This window comes from Frieseomelitta varia, unplaced genomic scaffold, assembly GCF_011392965.1.
Source record: "Frieseomelitta varia isolate USP_RPSP 00005682 unplaced genomic scaffold, Fvar_1.2 scaffold_803, whole genome shotgun sequence".
Classification (NCBI taxonomy): domain Eukaryota; kingdom Metazoa; phylum Arthropoda; class Insecta; order Hymenoptera; family Apidae; genus Frieseomelitta; species Frieseomelitta varia.
The window spans coordinates 25267-51216 of NW_025110594.1; the positions used below are offsets into that span (position 1 = coordinate 25267).

The 25950-nt window shown below is 35.5% G+C and overlaps 1 protein-coding gene and 1 long non-coding RNA gene across 9 annotated transcripts in view; one reads left to right on the plus strand and one right to left on the minus strand.

Annotated features, from left to right (window-relative positions):
• Positions 1-2681: 2681 nt before the first annotated feature.
• Positions 2682-9201, plus strand: LOC122536145. Its single transcript, XR_006308337.1, has 4 exons — positions 2682-3397; positions 3641-3697; positions 3770-4050; positions 9117-9201. It is a non-coding gene; the product is annotated as an uncharacterized LOC122536145 (long non-coding RNA).
• Positions 9202-9732: 531 nt separating this feature from the next.
• Positions 9733-25950, minus strand: part of LOC122536142 — a 32918-nt gene continuing 16700 nt past the window's right edge. The window contains exons 4-9 of one of the 8 annotated variants that reach the window (XM_043668273.1): positions 24346-24526; positions 22962-23096; positions 21176-21659; positions 20524-20765; positions 19708-20069; positions 9733-9793 (exon numbers count right to left, since the gene is read on the minus strand). In XM_043668273.1, the coding sequence (XP_043524208.1) occupies positions 19753-20069; positions 20524-20765; positions 21176-21659; positions 22962-23096; positions 24346-24526 (1359 nt within the window). In that variant the 3' untranslated portion in view covers positions 9733-9793; positions 19708-19752. Of the gene's footprint in view, positions 9794-17330; positions 20070-20509; positions 20766-21175; positions 21660-22961; positions 23097-24345; positions 24527-25950 lie in introns of those variants that run through there. The other 7 variants (XM_043668269.1, XM_043668274.1, XR_006308335.1 and 4 more) reach the window with 7 other exon arrangements.

The following is a 25950-nucleotide window of genomic DNA, read 5'->3' on the forward strand; positions in this document are numbered from 1 at the left end:
CCAGTAAATAAACGAGCGCTAAGTTAATTAATACTCTTTTTCATTGACCTCTTCCTGGATACTTTCAGTTTCCACAGTGACTCACAGAAGTCTTTGAATACTTGAATAGAAAATTTTTTATATTATATTAATCTTTTTGAAATTCTGTTAGCATTGTAATGATATAGAACAATTATATTATAATCGAGGTTTTAAGAGTGGAGACGATCGTTATAAATTTTTTGATTCCATTACGTGGATATTTTTCAAAAATAAATGATTTACTTCCGTGAGAAGAACACGAGAAGCTACAATACTTGTTTACATAGTTTTTAACCTAGGCTTCATTTTTATATCAAACTGTGAAAAATTATAAATACTGTAAGTCGTAAAAATGTGAAAAATTGTTTCATATATAGACGATACTTCAGGTATTTTATGCATTTTTGCATATTGTGTATTACTTACAATTCTATATTTTAAAAAATTCATACTTCATCGATTGCGCGGCTAACAAAATTTCAAAAATGAAATTACGACACAAACGACAAATTACGAAACAAACGACAATTTATATTCTTATAAAAGAAAAAAAAAAAAATTTCAATCTCGCAATATACATTTCCAAAACAACATCAGTAACAACGATCCGCCCCTTGAAATAAACAATTTTCCAGATAATTTGTCTCCTCAGCTGCCAACAAAGGGACCTATCAGCGAAGAACTTGACCGTCACCGACGAAGTCGAGGAACTATTGAGACTGTTGAGGGAATCGAAGAAGATAGAGAAATCGAGGAAGGATCGGCACACGGTGGCTGAGAAGATGGTAGAATCCGTAGGAAAATAGGAAGATTCTGGCACGCGACCAGGTCAGGAAGCAGCATCCCGCGAGTAGGTTTATCGCCGGCAGCTTGCCTCGGGTATCTTTCTACGCCAATGGGGCATCTGGTGTTGGTTCGTAGCACATGCCATGCATCTGCTCCGTCGAGGTACTTTTGTTGTCTTCGACGTTCGTTCGGCGAAAATAAGTCCAGACTGCTGTTACCAAGGGAATCTATGCGCTTTTTCAAAGATGAGACTTCTTCAATCGTATTCTCAATTACAATCGTAATTACATTATCCTCGGTCTTTCGTTCCTGATTCGAAGTCAAGTACGATCCTCGTTTTAGAAACCCTGCACGATTGGACTCTTGGAGAATTAGTTAGTATAAGTAAAGAATCTGCATTGCATATCGTCGTTTTTCATTCTCAGTTCCAATGTTTGGCGTTAGAAACTTTTAGGATTCGAAATGTTGTCATCAAAATATGTCTTGTGTTTTATCTTTTTTTATTCATTTACAGTGTATTTTATCTCTTTTATATTTTATCCATTTTATCTTTTTCTCACTCGATTCTCATTTGAAAAAAAATCATCCCTTTAACGACGCAAATTTAGTTTTGCTCTCGAGATAATTAGAGATCGAGTGAAGCAACTTTGTCGGCTTCCATTCGAATCTTCTGCCGATTTTAATCAACGATGTTTTCCAGCTGCAAATGGTTGTTAGATGAACGAAACTGATTTCGTAGGGAAAAGATTATATCTTGTAACGTCTGCTTGAAAATTGGAAGATCTTGTAGATACGCTTGACGAGAGTTTAAGTTCTTCTAATTGGATAGAGTGCTCTTCATCTTCTCGAGGATCTTGAAGAAATGACGCTTGATGTTTGATCTTTCAAAATTAGGATTCTCCAACTTTTTATCATGCCACGAGTGTAAAGTTTCTGTCGAACCTTCGTTCGAAAATTCTAAGATCTTTGTTTGAAGCCTTCCAGTTTGAAAATTCCAAGATCTTATGGATATTCTCCACGAGAATTTAAGTTCTTCTAATTTTTTTTCCTCAAAGATCTTGAAGACTTAATACTTGATATATAATTATCAGAAATTGAAATTTTGAAAATTCTAAAATTTTATAGATATTCTTGACTAGAGTTTAAGTTTCTCCATTATGATGAAAAATATATTCTCTTCTTAAAGGAGAGCACGAATCTTGAATGTCTTGAAGAGATTAATTTTCTGATATTTTCATGATAATTCTGAAACTTCCTATTATACCATTATTCAAACAAAATCTTGTAGATTTCTGTTTAAAAACTTCACCATTTTCTCTCGAAGAGGATAAAAATTTCCATATCTAGAGGGTTTAAATTCCAACGAACAATAAATTCAACGTCCAAGTTCTCGGAATTGCCATTCCAGTTTAGAATCTTCATTGAAAGTTACCAACAACTGCCTTTGAAACTTTCTGCTATCACTCGAACGTGGAATCTCTATCGAAACTCGTGAAGTCTGATAACGTCAGCTTCTTCATTGATATGGCATTCAATGTTCAGCTTGCCTCTTCTATGAATGCCTCAAACGAGAAAATTCCGAGATTTGGATTTCTCTTGACGAAGTTTTGCTAATTAACAACATTAGTGGATGGAAATTTTAATTAGAACGACCACCATGATTCTAACTTTCTTCTACCGCAATCAAAACGTGTCAAATCTGGTAAATCATAATACAATTAATATAATCATTTTAATATTAATGTAACGTAAATTAATAATGAAATAATTGGATTACAGATTTTCATGCAGTGTTATTAAAAAAACAGAAGATTATTTCACCTACCAAATATGACAGGAAGCATTATACTTATTCTATGAATTTTTTTACATTATTTGTTTTTTACATTATGTGTATTTTACTCAATTTTAAATATTCGATAAATGCACAAAAATCCGCAGTACAGTAACAATAGTATAAACTGGCCGGGAGTCAATACTGGAAGTTTCATTAACTATTCATCATTTCATTCGCAACGATCCAGTGTCTAAAAATATTTGAAGAATCCATGTACACTCCATTTCACTTGCGAAACCGATGGAACTCAATACTTCCACGTTCCAAGTACCTACTATCAGTTACTTCACGCCGGCAAAACTCTCTCGATACAAAAAAAAAAAAAAAAAAAAGGAAAAGGACGAAGGAATCCTGGTTCCACGAATATTCATGTCTCGAATTTTCCGATCGACCTATTACGGGGAATTCGGTGGTCGATCGACAGAAATGATCTGTTCGCAACCCTTTCTCGTATTTTCACCCCCGCAGCTGACGAGCACGGGGATACCACCTGACGGTTCGGCCAGGAACAGCTGTTCGCTCCCCTTCCAGCCACCCCCTCTCTCTCCCTCCTTGTCCACGGCTGTTGCACTCGAAAAAATCGAAACGATTTCGTCTGGAAAAAAAAAAGCATCGGGCCGGCCTGAACACCCGGCAGGATGTTCCCGGGGATGATTAGAGATCGACGAAATTAAGAGGGGACGAATCAAACTTACGCTAGAAATGACCAGAGACCTTTCGGACAGTTTGAGTTCAATGGGACTGATGTGCTAGGTAGGATTAATTTTATATTTGTTAAGTTAGCGAGCTATGAATATCTATGCAATATTATTTGTGACTACACTGTGAATAATTAATTAATTATATAAATAGAATTCAATAATACTTATTGAAACTTTTTGATTTTATATTTTACACGCTGTGTATGATTTACATGCATTAATGTATTATATTCATTATTATTGTCATTTATCTATCCAATTTTATTTTATTCATAATTTCATGATTTCGTTTTAGAATTCATCGTTACTCGCATCATCTTCCTGCAACAAACAAACGTACATATTAATGAAAGTAAGTCACTTGTTTTTTGAACAAATCCAAGCAAAATTGAAGCATTAACAGAGACAAAATTATTCATTTTAGCTTTCAGAGAGATTCAATTAAATCATGGTACACAATCAGCTAATTATTTCAATCAGTTTACACGCACATACATACAATTAACGGAATGATCAACGAAAGATGAATTATTTTCCCCGCTGGATCCCGTCAAGATGATGAATAATCGTACACGATGCTTTATCTCTTCGAGATGCGCCCTGTTCCTCACCACAGAACGGAATGTCCACGAACAATTGCGTTCATTTATCTCGCATCGAGCGACGAACACGTTGGTGGCTTCCCCTGGAAGAAGATTAAACACGGTCAGTATATGAGACACGAGGAAGCGAAACGATAAACCCGTTGTCGTTAACCGAAAGATAAATTTTTATTCCGTCACACATCCACACACATACAAACACACACACACCCACAGCAGGGATGCCTGGTAAAGGAAGTTTGCTTAAAGATCGAAGGCTGATCAGCCGATGCATCTACCCTTGTAATGCGCTAATTAAACTCGGGAACCGGTTACCGGGCATTCTCCTCACGATCGAGAGAGTATCGGCATTGTCGTTATCGAGCTGGTTTCCTCCGCTCGTATCGCGCTTGACGAAGCGTGCCTGTCTTCGGCCACGTAAAGTTAATTATTCCGATATTTAATCTCCGATATCGCCGATACTGTCGGAGTAATTGAAAGCGATATCGCGTTCCACTTGGTTTTTCCGGTTCTTTTCAACTCGAAGTTATAGATTTGAAAAGTTATGAAATTTCGGAGATGGTCTCTTGTGTCTCATTCTTTCTTCCTTTCTTCTTCTTTCTTTTTTTTTTTTTTAATTTAAAGTTGTTTTGTATTAAGAGAACTCGAATGAATCCTTTGTGTCTTTGAAGTTTTATCGTTTCACCTTTCGCTGGATCGTTCCGAAGGATCGAGAAGCCAAGGTGCGCGGCGGCACGAGCCAGGCCCTAATCAGAGATCGCTGTTTCCTGGCAGATGTTTCTGATTTTCCAAAATGAGACAGGAGAGGAGCCTCGTCGTTCTTTCTTTCTGAGTACTCCTCGATGACCGATTTTCTTGATGGTATCAAGTCTTCGAAATGCATTTTTTCAATAGTTTGTCCATTAGTTGAATAATATTTCTGATTTTTATCTATAATAATAATGTCTCCTGGGTCACCCTTTTGTTAAATGAAAATACATTTCTTTTTTTTTAGAAAATATGACTATTTTCACTTGATGTGACAATGTTCATAAATTCCTGAAAATATCTTTATCTTCCTTTTTCTCAAGTGTCTCCTGGAATTTTTAAAAATATTCTTTGCTATTAAAAAGGACAAATGATAGTAAATCTATCTAAGCATTTCAATTAACAATATTTTTTTCATCTATTTTCCACACTCATACATGAAATCCACTTATCTTTCTCCTTTTTTAAAAAGTCGAATTATAACATCATTGTAATATTTTTTAGTATTTACAGTATTCCATGCCATTTTTTAATACTTGTAGTATTTCATTTGATACTACACAGCTCTTCATAGTAGATATTTCAATATTTTGATAAAAGTTCGATAAGTGAGTCCAATTTCATCAAATATGTACAATCACTTCAAGTTTGATCATTCGTGAACATCATGAATTTTCGGAATAACTGAGAAATGAATTGCGAGACAATTACGAAACAATTTTGAAAAATACTGCGTTGCGGTGGAAAGGTGGGCCAAGCTCCACGAACACGGTTAGTAGAAGCCGGCAGATGTATACTTCCGGCAGCTGTAAGAGTGGTGTCGTGTGCCTTTATGCTGCACGCGCCGATTGGCCATTAAAGAATAGGCGCAGCTGGGAATTCGATGATTTCCAGTGAAATCAATTTTCTGAACCAACCGATCGATATCGTCTTTCGTCTCTAATTTCTTCAAATCATTAGAAATTCTAGACATTAATCTCTTGCAGCTTGCGCAATTAAATATCGAACGAAATAGTCATCGAACAACTGATCATTATTTCGAATAAAATAAATCTTCTGATCTATTTGATCAATATTTCATCCATCATTTCTTAGAAAGTTCTTATCTAAATTATTTTTATTATAAATATAATTTCTTGCAAAATTTTAGACGTTTAGAATTGCAAATAATTTCTGTATTGTACGTAACAGTTAATTTTTCGAAACCTCTGTAATCTACTTTTTAATTGCACGTATCACTGGCTAATATTTGGAGCGAAATCAATTTTTTCAGGCTCAGTCAATTAATATTCTCCTTCGTCGGTCGTTCCATGAAAAGTTTCCTCTCCTCTTTCAAGCGTCGATATTTAATTAAATCTCGAGTGAAATAATCACTCGCGCGTACCGATCAACCATTATTTTAAGCGAAATCAATTTCCTGACACGGTTCGTCGATATTATCCTTCTTCTCTTCCATTCTATTAAACCATACAATTAGTTTCACGTTTAAAATCACAATTAAAACAATTTGTTTCATTAAATATTTAATTATAAGTATTATAAAATTCCAGACGACTTACAAGGAAGAATAAATTTCTTTCTTCGAGAGATATTTGCATGATTAAATTTCCGACGAGATAATTCTAATCTGAGGCTGTGAGTTTCCTATGAAAATGTAGGGAGATTATAGAATATACGGATAGAAGTTTGTACAGAGACACATGTGATAATTTACACCAGGTTTTTATCGCGCCAATGGGAACGTCCGACCTTTTTATTTTCTCTACTCTGTTTTTTTTTTTTTTTTTTTTAATATCTTTCAACTCGCTGCACATGCTGGAACCATCTGTCGTTGTACGAAACTTTTCACTTTCATAGTTACGGCGGCGAGACTTTTATTGCCGGCGTACACATCGCATTTTCTGTTCTAACATCTTCGTGCCGTGCAACTTTTCCTCTTTTCTCGCGAGCCGCGAGGAAAATAGCTTTCGCGTTACATTCAAAGCCCCGTGGAAACACGCTTGAACCGCGTATTAAGCTGGAAAAAGATTGGGATGTTGAATCAGAAAACTTTTACTAGTCTGCGGATATTTTCAGTCCTTTTGTGTTGATTTCAGAATCATATATATATACATTTTCATATATACACGAGTTTTACTAATTTTTATTAATTCAATATTACGTCAATGTTAATTTTAATATTGATTGGTGTTATAGATGATTGATTTAAACTGTCAATAATATAAATAGACACGTAGTTTCGACCAAAAGTTGTAGAATATCTTTTCTCAATACTAAAATCTTTAATTCTAAAATGGCAACTAATATTACATGGATATTATTTCTCAACGTTTCTATTATGAATTTAATTTGTTTTAATTCCAAAGTGAACATAATAAGTGAATTCTAGATTTTTATTGCAATATGATATTATGATATTTATTAGGTAAAGCAATTTTCTATCAAAGTTCCAATTTTAAATATTCAAAGCAGAATTTTGGACATTTTTTCAATTTATTAATTGAAGTTTCAACTTAAAGTTGGAATATTTAAATTTAATTTAAAGTTGGAATATTGGCAACGTTTTAGATTTATTTAAAATCGAATTAAATTAAATTCAATTTTTTAATATGGGGAGTATATAAATCGAAATCTGTTGGAACAAGCTTTCAGAAACAAGGTGATTCAGTATGAAAAAGGGAAAAAAGAGAACACACAGACTAGGACAATTAATTTGGTCGGATCTCTCTGCGAGAGAAACGGCCAAGCGATCCCGGAAGATCCGGGCATATTGTGCATGGAAACAGCAGTGTCTCTGTCCAAACTATTCTATGCTGTAATTCGAGTGATTCTATCTTGCGTCTGCATCGACGTGCTACGATTCTCGGACGTGGCAATTCAGCCAATTTACTCGATTCCCCCGACGTTCCACAATGGCTTGCCAGAAGTCCCCATGACAATATCGTGGACATCGTGGAATGCAGACAGATCGAGCTGAACCGACCCATTCTCCACGCGAATTCACTGCCTTTCGCCACAATATGAATCTACGAACCGGATGGGAGAATAATGGAAAAATTATGGCTGCTACGTACAGTGGGCGATATTTGCGAAACGTGTCAACGAGAATATTTTGCTTGGACATTTTTTTTACGAATTTTTCTTTAACAGTTTAGAAGTCTTCAAAGTCTGGCGGTCCAAATTTGCTAAGATTGTTTAGGTATTTTGACAATTGTGTTACAAATTGAATAAATATTTGTGAGACGTTGGTTAGAATATTTTGAAATATTTACGTGAATTTTCGATAACGAGAAGTAATTAAGATTTCGGAAGAATGACGACCCACGTTTTGATTGATCAATTGAAACAAAATAATATTTATTTGAATTGTTGATTAGAATATTCTTGTGACTTTTCATTAATAAAATACTCAAAATTTTCGAGATTGCATAGTGAATTTGATCATTAAGATCAATGTACTGCAATGTACATTTAATTGAATATTTCATCTCTTTCGTAACAATAGCAATACAATTCTGAAACTCACAAGAAATTTTCTGAAGATTTTTGAAATTTAACAGAGGTTGAAACAGGTGACAGAAAACGCACTAGAATAATTGATATTCTACGAAGATCTACAAAGCGAATTAGGGAAGACGTCACACGGTATTGCTTGGAGTTCCAAGCATTTCATGTCTTGTCACTCGGTTAAACCAGATGGCAATTAACGTCGATTTATCGATAACTCGCTTGCGTAACTATATCCACGTGCAGACGCAGGAACAACGATGTTTACAGACAGTTTAATTAAAGGCTTCGATATTCAGTATGACAAACTAGTTTCGAGGAGCATGTCTGTTTAAACAGTCAGAAGATACCAGCAGGAAGTTATTACTAGACGATAGATATTTATGCAAATTGATAGTTTAACAAATATACGTAATTCAAAAAATGGAACTTTGATAGAAAATTGCTACACCTGTTAATTATTGCACAGTGTACTGTAAATGTTATTATCTACGATAAGTAGATAAATGTATTTTAAAATTCCTAGAACGAGCAAAAGTGAATTGTATTCAGATATTTGATCAATTTGTAGCGAATACGAATAAATTTTTAAATAATAAAATTTTACGTACGAATTTACTAAAAAACATAACTATAATACATTCTACTCTTCATTAGATTTTAAATTAGTTGTGCGTTGAATACTGAAATTTCAGAAAATACGAAATAAATAGTGTTGAAATTAAATTAAAATAAATAATAAACAGTACGTCAAATAAATTACGCTAAAATAAGCAGTATTAGAAATCTCAAAATAAATTTCAACACTATTTATACACCAAATATTCGAATCGTGCATCAAATTGAAATTTACTTTACGACCTTACTAAATTAATCAAAGTAAACGCCAGATCTCCAAATATTTCTATTTTCTAGAGACCTGCAGATTATCACGTCCCGTAGCCGCAATTATTTGCAGAAGCAGCATGAAATCTCCCCGGAAGAACAAACGAAACAAGCGTCCAAATATCTTTCAACTTACCACATGTCAACAGAGATAGACAAATGGACATTACTGGCTTTCGTACACGAGTCGCCGAGGAAATCCTCGGTGGTTTAAAAAGTCGTTAGCGCGCGAGCAAAAAGACCGGAAGCAGACCGGCCGACTTCGGGGGAGAAGCCGAGGGTGCGAACGAAAGAGGTTCGCTCTCCATGGTTGTTCCTCCAGCCCTCTACTAACTCCCCCCCCCCCCACCATATGGCTGGCACATGTGGGTTCCCCGTGGCCTGCGGAGGGGGGCAAAGTAATCGGGAAACCAGCTGATGATCGCCTCGTTTGTTGGCCTCCTTCAGTTACTGTTGGACCGTGCTCTACTCCGAATCCGTTCTCGCGGGCCGTTCCATCGACTCTTGGAGCAAATTCCACCGAGTATATCACCGTGAGAAACGACCTTAACCCGTTCGTCGGCTAGACTGGACCGACCGAAGGAAGAGACAGAGCAGAGAGTAGGATCGTCGATAAGCGAGGTGAGTTCCGATCGAATCTCAACGACGACGCCATTCACATCGACGCTTCGCTTTGATTTGCTGTTTGCCGAATGGAACCTCGGGATCTGGAATTTCAATCAATACTTTCTTAGTGGTTTCTTGTATGCTAATGTTACGTGAAATTACATACGTATGCAATATTACGTAATGTATGTATTACGTATACCGTGTCACGTTACGATTATATATACTGTGGTCAAGTTTGAGGCAAATTTAGAGAGGCGTAATTACGAGACACGTGCAAGATGTAATACAAAGTAATTACAAGATATTTAGTGGACAAGAGGAAATTTACACAGTGAAGTATTACACACAATACGAGTGCTATATAATACTACTATATAATATAATATAATATAATATAATATAATATAATACTACTACATGTACTATATAATATTACAGTAGTAAGAGTAATCTATTCTAAAGTATATATTGTATTTATTTACTGCTCCTGTTAAATGTAACTCTGTTTTCTAAAAATATGACGTATTTCCTTAGGTTGGATAATTCCAGCAGCTAATGTTGTTGCATTCCTATGTACAAAAATAAACCGACAATTTTCTTAATTTCTGTTTAGTTACATGCAATTTAATATCAGTTTTCATACCACCAAATATTTTTGTCTCTCTATTACACACATAGTTTTTGGATATCGAAAACTCTGTGTATATTTCCACTAAATACCTTGGAACTTCTATATAAATTTCCAGATTCCAAATTTTACCAATATAATTACAATAGTCGTCTTTCGTATATATCACGGTCTTAATCAAATTTCCAAATATTTTATATAATACAAGAGCTAGTGAAAGAGTTTTGATAAAAGTTCTTTCATAACTGTTCGAATACTTTCGTGAGGCACTGCACTCTCGAATGAATAGCAAAGTTGATCAAACATTAGACGAGGCTGCAATTAATTAAGACATCAGTCTGAAGGTTTAATTTCCTGCCAGGTTACCGAATCTAGTTTAAAGCTTTTGCCGCTGTCATTAAAGACAAGAGTACAATACAACAAGTGCAGGGATCTTCCATCGAGAGTCGGTGTAGTTCAAAGCTTAATTGCCAGTCGTTAGGTGGTTTAGCAAGGTTTTTCACTCTCAATGGCGCAATTAGCACTGCATGCATTAAACTTGTTAACCGCTCCTCGAAAGTTTAAGACTTTGTTCGAGATACGACGCCAGAAATATTTTCTGGGGGAGAAAAGGGAAGAAACTGGATTTTATTGTTCCATTATGAAGTTTCGACGATTAGTGTTTCTTTAAAAGTTTTGGAAATTATTTTTTTATGGTTACACAATATTATTACATACTATAATATATAATTATCCTAGGTATAATATATGTTAGTAAATTATATAAATATATAATCTGTGTTCTCATTGCAGTATATTTTTATTCTTTTCCATGTGCCTCGTGCATATAGGCACTATTATGCTTTTTCTTTTTATAATTAAATTTCTACATCATATCTCCACAACACAAAAGGTACTTTCAATGATTCAATTGGAGTATTAATTTAGTGATTCAATCACGTATCTCTTATGATTGATACTCATTGTCAGTGCTCAATCGCTCGTCATACAAAATTTCTGTCATTCTCACGGTGAGCATTTTCATAGTGACAAACAGCAAAGTGTCACGTACAGTAACACAGTTATTTGCGAATCGTCCAAGTTTTCGTAAGATTGAAAAGAAGACGAGAATAGTTTGAACGGGGAAGAGTCGCGATTTTGCGCTGAAAATATGATCCGAGTTTTTATCTGCTCGTCAATATAAGATGGAACAATAATCCCGACGAGCTGGTAGCTCCGGGAATTGCTACTTTTATGGCCGAGGGAAAAAAGCAGTTGGACTATCCTTCTCTTCTATTTACGTTGGTGGAAGTTTTAAGCACAGGCTATGGGAAGTTTTGAAAGACTCTGGCAGCCACTTTAACTTTTTCCGCTTCCGTTCCGAGCAACGATAAACATTTATCTTCTTCGAAAATTCGCGAACACGAGCGTTTTAACTTGGCCGGCGGACAGGCTTGCTTGGGAAGCTTCTATTCGCCAAGTTTCGTGTAATATCGCTGACGAGACACGCGAGGACGAATTAAAATGGGACGTCGCGCGAATCTTTACTTATTACGTAAACGCTGCTCCAGAAACTTTTATTTCTCCGGAGCGTTTTAGTTTCGTGTTTCGTTGAACATTGAACTAAACTAGAGAAAATAAGATCATAAAGTGTCTACACGCGAGAGCAAGAATTGCGCGGATCTCATCACACGATTAATTGGAACTACCGTTTAAAGCATCAAGATTGTACCAGAGGAATTAGAGCGCAAGGAATAGAAAAATATTTTACAAAAAAATCACGCTCAAGTCTTTAAAATTGCTCTGAAAACATCATACAGATTGGTCACTTTGACCACTCTGGCAGTCTCAGTGTCAGATTCAAAAATTCCAAAGAAATCAAAGAACCCTTATCATTTCGTTGTGCTAGTTTTTCCCATTATCGGTGTCGATTCGACGCCAAGGGACGAGGTTACCCCCCCGAACGGGATTCAAGGCAACGGACTGATCAGCCAACGAATCCTCGCGCCATTATCCCGATCGCTCGGCTAATTATTAGCAATTTTCACCGGCCGCTGTAATTTGCTCGACACGGCCGGGAAAGCGGCCGGTTTAATCACGGCCCTCGGATCTCTCAGTCGTTTGCTCAGGTTGACCGATGTTTGTAGGACGCCGTGTATACACATGTAACACAAGCCTAAAGCCAGGCTCCACGAAATCAATACTCCGCATTACACTGTTACTAAGGATTCCCATCCCCCATCGCCAGATTCACCCCCGTGTGCCACAACCACCGGCGGGGCGGTTCAACGGCTAAAATACGGGCCTCCGAGGCGCGTTACACTTTCAAAACCGAACAACACACGCGCCTCCACCCCTCCCTTCGATTGTCCAACCCCCTTCACCCTTCCAGCACACGCTCCGCCACCCTGTTTCTTTCTATTTTACTATTCAAAGCTTTTCGGAACAACTCGACTCGATTGCGTGTGGAAAAAAAGCGCTGAAAGCTCGCGTTGCTTTATCTCGGCGGGTGCAACTTTTAAAAAGCGTTTCGCTGTTCCCCGACTACCGCTGACCGCGGGAACAGAGTAAGATGGACAGCACGAAACAACGAAAACGCGTTCCTCGCGCTCTCGCGCGAACGAAAATTCGCCAATTGCCGCTTTCCGCTTTTTCTTTCGGTCCTTTCATTCGAAACGGGTATTGCTCGTATCGATTGGTATTAACTGGTTATCACCGGGGTTCTCGCCCGTTTTTCAGGGAACTTCGAAACGGAGCACGTTCTGCAATATTTAATATATGTAAAACAATTTTCCGACGAGATCCCACTTTTTTTTTTATAGGAATCTTCAAACTGTAAAATTGCATAGAATGAATAATAGAAGAATTGCAGGATCTAAAAATCTACGATTCTAGATCTGAGTTTTTAAAGAAGATTCTATTTAATTATATTCTCAGGAATATGAATGTATCGCATATATAATATATTGAAACTTCATTAATATATCAATAATATTATTATTAATATTACACATCAGTAGATCACACCAATAGAATTTGAAACTTATAACCAATTGTACCAAGATGTACACATGTGATGGTTAATGAAACAAATTGTAATATGCAGCACGAGTAACTAACTCTTGAATAACATTTTCACGTTGGTAAGAAGATCTGAAGTTACTCGAATTTAAATTGCTCAAGTTCAGATGAAGTAACTTGACTAATCTAAACGAGACTTTGTATTCGGAGGCAAGTGTTTCGAAAAGATCGTTCATCATGGTAATTAGTAATTGTTTAGCATTTCGTTAAAATAGAACGTTGAGAAAGAAGATAGATAGATAGGAAAAGAGAGAGAGAGAGAGAAAGTAGGAAGGATTCTGCAAGGATTAACTGGAACGGTTGTAATACAATCGGGCTCGTGTTTGAAGAACAAAAGCGAATTTTAATTGGAGTCAGGACGTGGAAAAGGACTGCCTGGTGATTTAGATTCTCTTTCTACCGATGGAATAACGTCTGGCGAGCTTAAGAGCTTGCACAATTTAGCAAATGAAAGCAACGTGCTTTTAAAATGGTTTGCGAGAAAGGAGTCTCTCTGGAAGATGAAACCTTAAATGAGAACAAAAGATGAACGAGGGAGTATGTACACCTTTAAAAGAGTGTATCGCTCGAAAGTATCTGGACTCTTGCCTCTTATTCAGAGGATGCTCCAAGTAAAAAATTACTTGAAGTAAATCAAAATGATCTTTGTGCAAATTTGTTTTTATACAAAAATTTCTAACTCTAACGATTTGATTTGTTGACTAAAAATTGTAACAACTATTTTATTTTATTTATTTTATATAATAGTACATAAAATAAAATAATTGTTACAGTTGTCTGTGTATTATTTGAACCAAGTTTTCTTAAAACTTCTCGTTTTTCAGATATTAATGCAAATATCATTAAAGTGATTTCGAAATTAATGAAAGGAAAACGTGAACTTCCAAGAAAGAAATAATTCACATATCGTAAAATCATTTCGTCGTTTTGTAAAAATTTTATCATAAAAAAAATATATCACGATAAATTAGCCTTCGTTATTAGTCTTCAAAAATCATACGTAAATTTCTGTTTATTTCTCACATATTTTAATAATATTGCGTACTATGAATTTAAGTATGTCTCTAACAGACGAATAGAATCAATAAAAAAAAAAAAAAAATAGCGTCGAGCGTTGTAAATAATTCATTTTAAATTATTACGATCCAACGAACACGAATCGAGAGTTAAAAAATGTGTTTCCGTGAAATTTCAGATGATACCGGATTCGGAGAGCATTTGTCAGACTTCCGAGTCTGCGGTCAGGAGTACGGACGTGTATCACAAGATTAAGAACACGCCGGAAGGGGAAGCGGCCTCGGTGACCGCATGGAAGCGATATCAGCAACTAGTGGCGATCGTCGAGTCCAGGGGAGGAAAGTTCAACCGGAAGTTGATGATCGAGGCAATCTTTCGCGGAAATGATCTCGTCTACGGGGGCCATTGATATCATGATCAATCTTCTCGATCTACGTTGCAATATTTCTTTTCTCCCTTTTTTTTTTTCTTAACCAAAGTCAGCATAATTTCTATTTATACAGTGGCGTAGAGCAATTTCGACGAAATGAAGAGAATGTAATATTTAATGATAGGGTATAATTATACTTTTATGCACTACGTGGGAGATTTGAAAGTACAGAAATGCATAGAGTATGTGTGAGAATATATGAAATATTCAAAGCAAAGTATTTATTGTAATATTTAGTAGATTAAAGAAATCTTGCATTTAGTTCGTAAGAATAAGTCTAATGATTTTAATAATGCACTTGTGAGGGTTTTAGAGTATCAAAAAGTATAAGAAAGTGCATAAAATCTGCAAAGAGTAGATGAAATATATTCTTGTAGAGTATTCAAAACTAATTGTAAGTGTCTGAATGAATGAAACGAATTTAGGTTTTATTTATTAAGTCTGCGAAACTAAAGGAACAAGATCAAAGAAAATGTTCTATATATATTTTGGATATTTTATATCATTTTGAATGTTATTCGATATTTTATTTTTTAAATTATGAGTATTTTGGAGCAGTATATTCGTTAATTATGTCGATAAATATATGAAACTGCATAAGAAAATTCACAGTCGACAGAAATAAGACGGCCAAAAGAAAGTTTAAACAGTAAATCGAGGGAAAATCGTGGTAATTTTATAAAACTTGTAAGTTATAATTTATAGGAAATGCGAATATATGATATAATTGAAATCGGTGAGAAGGAAGACAGTACAAGTTCAACATTATGAAAATACATGTTTAAACATGTGAAATCATGTTCAAATTGTCGAAACACTAATTACTAGCAAAATTAATAGCATTCTCATAATACAAAAAGTGAAGTTATTAATTATATATAATTATTATAATTTTGGAATCACACTGTTCTTCAGTTCACTCAATTACACACATATATTCTTACAGACAGGTAATTAAAATGGAAAAGATATTTTATACAAACTCGGTTAAACTTTCTTTCGTCCATCATTGTATTTCAATATTCTCCAAAATACTCAATCAATCAGTTACAACTCACGCAGAAGAATAAATTACTCGTTATTAGTTACTTAATATTATTTTTAACATTCTATCGTTTCTGTAAATGCTCCACGATTAATCGAAACTGTAGAATCAGAGACTATACACATTCGAAGAGAGGATCACTCTGACAAATTGACACGTTCGATCTGTTCGCTCCATGCAACATCGAAACGTCGGGGATCAATTAATCGACGTTTCAACGTGCCAATAACGCGATCTCAGCCCCAGACAGATATACTCACACATCCTTTCTTTTCACGAACGGATAATCAGTTTCTACGCCACTGACGAGATGCATAATTAAAGTTTACGATCAACGATGCCAAACAGTGTATTGCTAGTCAACGTTTAGCGTAATAAAACGCAGCGTACATTTTAATTAGATAATTAAGCGACGATAATTAGATAATTAGACGGCGTGTACGTTCTATTACGATCAGATTGTTGCGAGAAGATTATACGAATCGCCTTCAATCCTGATGTCTAGCTAAAAGATTGAACGAGATATTTATCTGCGAAGAAGATGGAGATTTTACCGTGGTTTCACGAACTTTTATATTTTTGTAAAGTTGTGAGAAAAATTCTGTTCTTCGATTTGCTTTGTAAAGAACTTTTTTTCCTTTGTAAAAAATTGAAGAAATACATTTTTCCTTTGTGAAGAATTTATGAATCGTCGAGTTAATTTTTTTATTTTTACACTGTATGTTTTAAAAAATTAAATTGTTAAAAATTAAAGTAATTGAACTGTTTAAATAAAAGCTCGCGGGCTAAAATATAAGTATTTTTATACCTTTCTTTTATAAAATAAATTTCGAAAAGACGACAATGTTTACGAGGAACAAAAATCACGAATCATAATATTCATCATTTTAAACCAATTTGGAGACAATGATTGTAAAGAAGAAAGGTTACGAGCCACAATATTCATCATTTTAAATCAACTTGAGGACAGTGATCGCGAGGAATAGAGATCATGAATCACAATATTCGTCACTTTAAACCAACTACTAAAAAGATTGCCCTCCCTCAATAAAATTACTTATCTATTTAAGATGCTAGGTATTTAACAAGCGTCTTTTATATTTAAGGCACTAGATATTTAATAATCAACATAAACGAAACATCTAATTGAAGAATATTTGTAGAAAACATTGTAAATGCCAAAATATAAAATTCTTCAGGAGGAAGAAAAATGTTATCGAGTCTTAATCATTTATCAGCAATGTTGTATTTTAGCACTATAGATATCTACTACTTGCAGAAGAAAAATAAAACATTTTTCAATAAAAAAAATGAAATTTTCCAATTTTGGCACCTACAACATTTTCTACAAATATCATTCAATTATTCTCTCTAATCGACCAAGGAATTGACAAGTAGTTGAACAGGGTAAACGTATCTGCGACCACACACATGTTGCCACGTATACATATATGTATATATATATATATATATATTTAACGAATTAAATAGTAGCGTACAAAATGTACAAGATATATACAAGAAGAAGAAAAAAAGAAAAAAACGATCTTGCATACAATAATCGAAGGCGATTTTCTAAAACGTGTCGCGCGTTACGTAAACGAACGAGAACGGTCGATACGGTGGATGTTCCGGGAATAACGGGAGCACATATTTTGCGCATATTTTACAGGCGTTTTTGTTTAGAGTAGACTTCGTCTGGTATCTACACGGATCGTAACTCAGCCTCGTTGCAATTTCGATTCCAGACCCATAAGTTATTACGTCCGAGCGGTCGTGATTTATGGACAGATGACGCACCGCAATGTATCGTTCTATTAAAACGCAGAATCACCGCTTCGAACCAGTTCTCTCTTTCATTCTTTCTTTCTCTCTCTCTCTCTCTCTCTCTCTCTCTTTCTCTCCTTTTTCGTCACGAATTTTTCTTTCCATTTGTTTTCTCGCGCGAGTAATGCTGCTCGTACGATTTTTTAATCGTTCAAATATCAATATTAGATATGGGGTTTCGAAGAGATCTTTTTTTTTTTGTATCGGTCTTCTTTGTATCGTATCATTGAAATTAATAGTTGACGAAGGAGATAACGAGGAATTAATAATTGACTTTCGTTTCTTTGTATTGTACACTTTTGCGATTTTCAAACAGAGTTTCCATTCGTTGCTGTTGAAACATCATTTCGAGGACTTGGGAATACTTAGGAGAATCACTCTATCGTTCCTTCAATGTCGCGGAGAATAAAATTGAATTTTAACCTAACAAATACGTTAATTCAAACGTTGAACGACAAAACAAAAAACTAATCTCGATTCAATCGATACTTTTCCCCACATCACACACACGTTCTCGTACAGTATTTTATGTTACCGAATCTTAATCTAGAAATATCGACAATTAGACCTATACGAGGACTTGGAAAGATTTAAAAGGATCTTTCTACACTGTGATTACATTTTACTCGAAGCTTGAAAAGCCAATAGCTATCGAGCAAGAAAACAAGAAACTAACAATTGAATTAATCAAGTTCTTTAACCTGACTGGCTGCATTCTTGCCGACTTTCCAATCCGACTACTTCCGCGTTGCTGTTATATAATTTTCTAGATCTCAGCCTTAAAGGAATTGCAGGAGATTGCCTTGCGAATTTTACCTTAGGTCTTTCGTTCCTCGAAAGAGCAAACTTTTCTACAGCCTTAACGATCTTTTTTATGCGAAGGGAAGTTCTGTATATTTTATAAAACATGTTTCTAATATTATACAGGTGTTTCAGAGTAACAAACTTCGCAGGTGAGTTCTAGAGATAAAAATAGTAAAAAAGTTCACAAATGCTTTGTTAACACTAAAGTTACTGACGACTAAAGCATAAAATTTCGATCAAAGATGAAAAAAAAAATATTTTATAGAGTATAGAAACTTTTATTTATATATTTTTCGAAAAATCATTTGAATCTCTGAAAATATATTGCTTTACGCCTATAAAATTTTTAACAGAAATTGGTTTGAAGTTTGAATATTAAACTTTGGAACACTCTGTATATGTGCAACATATTTAATTGCAAGATCAGTCCTAATTTTTCTAGAACACGTTTTTTTGCGGAAGAACACTTTGTACAGTCTTTCCATTGCACTCGTGCCAAAGTTTTAGACTTCTCTTTAGAAATGACTCGCCTTCTTTCTGTACAACATATAGCTTCTTAAAAGAAAATATTTCCTTATATTACAATGAACACTTTGTACAATCCTCCTTATCGTTCTCTGTCATTCTATCATCTTTTCATTCAATACGTTTTCCAAAGACTTTTCTTAAATTAAAATCATCGACTAAATATTTTACTAGCCAATATTTTTTTCTTTTTGATAATGACTTCATTTTAAAGCTTGTTATTATCTTCATTGATACTGACTTCATTCTAAATTTTTGATTTTTGTATCTTATTTTTGTATTCATTTTTGTATCTTACTTGTAGTATTCGTACGATTAAATTCAAGCTCAAAAATTGAATTATACTGACTTCGTTCATAGCTAATTTGTTCTGACTTTAAAATTGGTATTTTTTAATTATGTCAAAAAAATGGTATATTAAACCAACAGAAAATTATAAAATGCGAATTTTAAGCCCAGAAATCTAAATTTCTTAGGAAATAATAAATTCTCAACTTAAAATTGGCATTTTCAATCAGTTCGAAAATTAATACCTTTGTAGAAGTATCTAAATTAATATTTTTGAATCCTCGAATCAGTCAAATTCTATCAAGAAAAAAAAAAAAAAAGAAATGATTTAAAATCTTAGAAAATGAAGATTCTCCGACTCTAATAAAATCTCAAATACGAATTCTACCTTTGGAAATTTCATATAAATTCAGTAACGAAGATTTTCTTGAAATCAGGTGCAGATCCGCCAATGTCGTGTCTGCAAATGTCCCCATTGTCCAAATAGCTGACGTCCGAGTTCTTCAGCGTGCTCTTCAGGCTCTCGATCGATAGATTCGGCATCTTTCGTTCGATCGTCAGTTTGTCGAGATCGTTCATCGAGTAGCCGGGACCTATTCTCGTTTTCTTCAAGTGATACGACTGTATGCTGGGCTTCGTGTCCACAGGATTGCTCCTCCTCTCTTCCGTCTTGTTCTCGATGATCCTCGGCGTGAAAGATCGCATGCTGACCTTTACCTCGTTGGCTCTCTTCGAGGGCAGCAGTTCCACCTGCAAAACCAGCACGTTCTCACGATCCTTTGTTATGCAATCGACGAAAGGCCAATTCGAATGTGTTTGATGAAGTAATTCCAATGATCTTCGCGCAAAACTTTCTTCATTACTGCGTATGGGTATGTTTATAATATATTCAATAATAGGAATTTTTATCTATGGAATTATGTATATATTCTCTTTCTTAAAAAATGGCTTAATTTTAAATTACATCATATTTCTTTAAAATAGTTTTATTTTTTAACTACCTAGAAGTGGTCAAAATGACCAAATTATAATTTTTTATAGTTGTGAAATAAAATTTTGTGTTTTAATCGATGATAGTCCTAGTGTCGAATGAAAATGTTTATTCCAGCAAATTTTCGTTGCGAAATGTACCTCAATTTGCTCGAATAAAAAATCTGGCGATGATATGAAATGGGTGTTGGGAATGTTACCTTAGTTCCCTTACGTTGGAAGTATTCGAAATCGTCGTTAGCCACTGTAGTTACGGAGCAACAGCTTCTACTTCTGCTCCTGTAGGAGCTCATTGTGTCGAAATCTTCGTTCTCCAAGTCGCAGCTCTCGTCGTCAGAAGTCTCATAGCCATCGCCTTCCTCCTGAGTCTCTTGTCTCTGGATACTTTGTTGCTCTTTCTTCTGATCTTGCTTTTTCAAGTCGTATGTCCTCGAGTCCAATGCTGGTCGATGATACCTGAAATATTATAAAATATCATAAAAAGTGCATACAAGATTCTTACTTGCACCTTCTTGTACAATTTAGCAAGTATTAGTTATTAGTTGTATAAGTTATTACTTATTATATAAACTTATTATTCTAATGCAAGAATTTATTATAATTTAGTATCGTTGTATTTTTATGTTATTTAATTTTGGAATTTTTAATTTGATCCAATTTTATTACTAATTTTAATTTAATTTAATAACCAAAATCTTAATAATCTAGCATAAATTGTTATAGTCATCTATAGTGTCGTATTTGAGAATCAATATTAGTAACTTTTGTAACTTGCAAAATTTCGCTGATATAAAACATCGTGCAAAAGGCGTTTAACGATACGAGTTTCAACAAAATCAATATATGTATATGTATATAATCTTTACGATTGGCATCTAGCATGATCGAAGCTCTGATTTCTCCTCAGAGCGATTCTAGGGCAGCGTGGCTCTTCTTGGAGATTGTTATCCAAACCAATAATTAGATTCTCCAATCCAAGCGCGCTTCTCGCGTGCCTCCTCGGAGGTTCTTCACGGATCTCGTCTAAACTTTTTGTGAACTTCCGTTTGCTACAAGGGTCGTCCAGTTGGACCAGATTCTCCATATTCTGACCAAAGACGTCGGTGCTGCCGATTTTCCGACGACTTCCAGGCAACTCCAGGAAACTTTCGTTTGGTCTTGGACATTTCTTTTGTTGATCCACGGTGTTCTTTCTCGTTGCATCGACGACGTTCGTCTCGTGATGTGGTTCGAAGGTCGAGCTGGTGAAAGAAGAGAGTTCTGCGGGAAGAGAAGCGTAATTATTGTCTTCGTTGAGCGATTGTGTTCTCGGGTAGTGCTGTATCCCCATCGTTATCGTACCAGTTTTGCCTGCAACATGATAATTATTTATTTTTTTTAGCTCTTTCGAAACCTTTGTCAGTAAATTTTCTTGTTTCAGTTAATGGCTGAGTTAAGAACTTTCTTTCTGAACTGTGATGACGATTAAAGTATATAATTTGTAATAGAGGAATAAAAATGCAAGGAACAGGGAAAAATTTATGATATAATATAGAACGCAGATATTGAACTGCATGAAATAGTTACAGTTCTAGCGTTGAAAATAAAAAATTTATTTCTCACATTCTTCCAAGAATGTGTTTTCGTGTAATAAAATTAAGAAAAAAAATCTAATGTCTAATTATACATGTACGATTTTAACGTTCAATTCATGTTATACGTTCATCAGCTAAAAAAGAATGAAAGAATTAATGTTGAAGAACATCGATTATTTTTTTTAGCTCCTTTGAAACCTTTGTCAGTAAATTTTCTTGTTTCAGTTAATGGCCGAGTTAAGAACTTTCCTTCTGAACTGTGACGATTAAAGTGTAAAATTTGTAAATTGAAATTCGACGAGAGTATCGACTTCCACTTGCACGGTGGTCAATAATTCATGGTATTTGTGCTATCGTTCGTGAGGAAACGGCACTTTCTATCGGCGAAAGATTATCGTCTCACGAAATTCCTAACGCGTGTTAACCGGGTCGCGCGATGCCTCCAGATCAAAAATTCAGAGCGTGTTCCGAGTCGAGAGATAGTAGCCTACTGGGAGCTACTTGTTCGAGTATCCAACGAAATGACCCCCTTAGAGAATCCGTGGATAAGAAGCCATCGAGGAAGATTTAACCGGTAGATCTTTTCAAGTTTAGACGAAATCGCCGTGTTGGAAGATTCAGGGACTTTTTAATAAAGACCAAGATTTGTTGTTTGATTTGATTAAATTCGTAATAATTATAATATATTATATCAGACTGTAGATTTTCATGCGTTTAAAAGCTTTTAAAGAAACAGAGAACTCATGTAGAAACTTGTTCTATTTGCTAAATGCTTCACGTTACACATATTTTATACACTTTCGCGTATTCCATACGTCGTGCGCAACTTCCAGTTTCTCATAAATGCATAAAAATCCGTAGTCCAGCGGTAACAAATCGCTGCGTAACTGAACGCAGAGCGTGCCAATGGGTAACAAACGTAAATGTCAGCGTGTGAGGGAATTCTACATAAATCTCTAAGAGAAACAGAAACAAAGAAAGAGAGAGAGAGAGAAGAAGCAACAAATTTGAAGTAGCCGAGGAAGCGTGTCGGAAAATTGGTGCACGTTTTACATTGTAAATATATGTATATACTTGCCTCTGTTCTGATGATTGTGCAACCGGCCGTAGAGGCTTCCGTTAGTCAAGGGGAATTTGAGCCCGTGGTTCAGGTTCAACTGCAGTTTGTACTCGGCGTCATGCTCGAAATGGCGAAACTTGCCGTCGATGCCGCCTGAAAAAGCGCGTAACAAGGTGAGATTTTTTCGTGAAATCGTCTAGAAACAGGGCCGCCGCAATTTCTCCCCGGTTGCGAAAATACTCGCTCGCTTCGCGATCTATTAGCGAGCCGCGAAATGAAAACGCACAGTGAAAACCCGGGCTTTGTTACCTTCTCGCGGACGATAAATCATTTCACAGGCATATGTACATACAGGTGCACACACCTGCTCGAAAATCTCAGAGCAAGTAGGACGATTGTTTAAAAACTGAAGAAACGAATCATATTTCACATGGCAAAAAATCCATCGACTATTGATGTAATTAATTGCATTATAAACCAGACATGCAATAATGAAAAAAATTTTAAATTAATGAATATTAATTAATTCGTAATGTAATAATTATTAATCTATTTATTACACTTAATATGATATAATATTTTAAAATCTAATTTATGGAATGAAATCTTATTTATAGAATAAAAGAACTAAAATTATACTCTGAATTATATTTCACAAAATAAATTGTAAAATCATATTCTAAAAGATTATATCCGATGTTGCACTCTGTGTTTTCATTTTATCACGTTATTGCACGTGAAAAGAAGAAAGAGAAACAGAAGTACTTATACGCGTAAAAAGAAGCCAAGGAAGAATTGTTGTTCTTTCGTTTCACAATCACAAAAATATCGGAACGATCGATCATCGAGAGATGATTGGAGTGTTGTTTTATAGAGAGAGAGAGGGAGGAATGAAAATACGAATAAATGGCGCGAGTAAGAGAGAAATTAACCGCGCGGTATGCGGTTAGCAGGATTGCGAGATGATCGACTGTCGCGTAACTGATATTTCTCCTTGACGATTACGCGTTCGATGCAACTTGGTTCCCACGCGTGCACTCTGGGTCAACTGCGTTGCATTTTTCATTCTGCAATCGATCCAAACCATCCCTCGAGGAAATATCTATAATATAAGGCCGAATCTAATAATCGTATTTTAACGCGGGATTCTTTAAAAGCAACAAAATCTATAGGCATTAGGTTACCCTACAAGAATATATTTGTTAATTTTCATACAGTAGAAAATAGGAGATTACTTGACGACGAATTTTTACATTTCTTTTTATATTAGGTTTTGAATTTTCGTATTTTTTTTTAATTAAGTTCCCTGTTCTTTTATAAAACTCTTGTAGCAACAGTTTCCATCGTCAAATCACAAGTATCCTGATTGATTTCCGTACATGTATTCCGCAGAACCACCTACCGTGAGACAATCTCCTCGCGTGATCCTGTTTCGTGTACACTTTTGCCACGTAGCGACAGAACATTTTGTCGAACAACGCCAAAAACACCGGCAGCAGGGTGTCCTTCACCAGAGGCAGCCAAGTCGCCAGATTCTGGGGCGTGCAGAAATCCCTTAAGAGACCCGGCTTGATGGATATGACCTGCAAAAAGGAACAGAAAATTATTTTCTGCAATTACCACGCACCATTATTCCCCATCGTTTGTTTCTCTTTCCCGATTTCTTCCCTCTTTTACACCGGATTTCCCGACTTTTGAAATCCAGAGTTTCCCTCGTTGCTTGAGTCGTAGCCTCAGCAAACACGAACAAGTATAAATATTCAAAACCCTCGGAAGTTTTCAATCTGCCTCCAAATCACCAAGCTGTTCCACCTGTTTGGAGACTGTCGATTTTCTCTGCGCGTCTTTTGCGTTTCTCTAACGGGTGTTCCAGTCTGTTTGCTGTTTGCAGAAATGTGCAAACAAACGGGATGTATGATGTTTTGTCAAAAGAAAGCAAAAAGAAGATAATACTTGGTCTTTGACCAGTGTTGGAATTTTAAGTAGATTAAAAGATCATTAAACTTTCGATTGGAAAATTATTGAAAATAAATGAGTGAATGATAACTTATTTTAAAGCATGGATCTCCCACTTTCGAAAACTTTATGATCTTTTATATACATATGCATATTCGACCCTGTTACATTATCTTCAATTCTTCCTCAAAGCTTCCATTTCTCCGTTCGATCATAAAATCTTCAGGATTTCTCCAGAATTTCCCTGGGACGTGAAAAGATATTCCATCCCTTCGGTTGACAAGAATTTCTCGGAAAAATCGTGTCAGAAGCGACGGAATGCGATTGAATGCGGGTAATTGCTCAACGCGTACGCTTTTACAATCAATACTGAAACGTTCCAAATGACTTATCTCTGATTTTTCTTTTTTTTATGGAAATTTTATATAAATTTTTATGAAATACACTACGTTAATGAAACGTACCTCGAAACGTTTCACACAACGCTAACAATAATATAAAAATATGAAAAGTTTCTAGAACTGTTCGGACACTCCCGCGAGCAACTGCAAACAAAAATTTCTCCGATACGAGTTTCGTAATTCTAATCGCTAGTAATTCTACCGTTAATGTAGCGACGAAAAATGAGCAAGGAACCGAGCAGAGGGCGCGAAGAAAAAAGACATAACGAGGGAAACGTCGAAACGCGCGGTCTTACGTGTGTTTCGTGGCGCGTTATGATACACTTTCGATTTTAATCGGCCGCGAGCGGAAAATCTCCCAGTGAAAATCGCGCTCGGTCGCGCTTTCAAAAGCGCGGTTCTTGTTTTTTCTTTTCGTCGTTGCGTGCACCGCGTGTGAATAAGTGCGCGTTCGATACACATTCGGCGCGTAATAGCGAAGGAGAGACAGAGTTCGAGAAGAGGATTCGGAGTACAGCTTCGACTGGTTTTACTGATAATTCGGATTGTTAACGGATGTTACAAAATGTTTCTACGAAACAGTGTTTCTTCTCTTTTTTGAACTGCGATTATGTCTTATGTCAAGCGTATCGATTCTTAAAATGATAAAA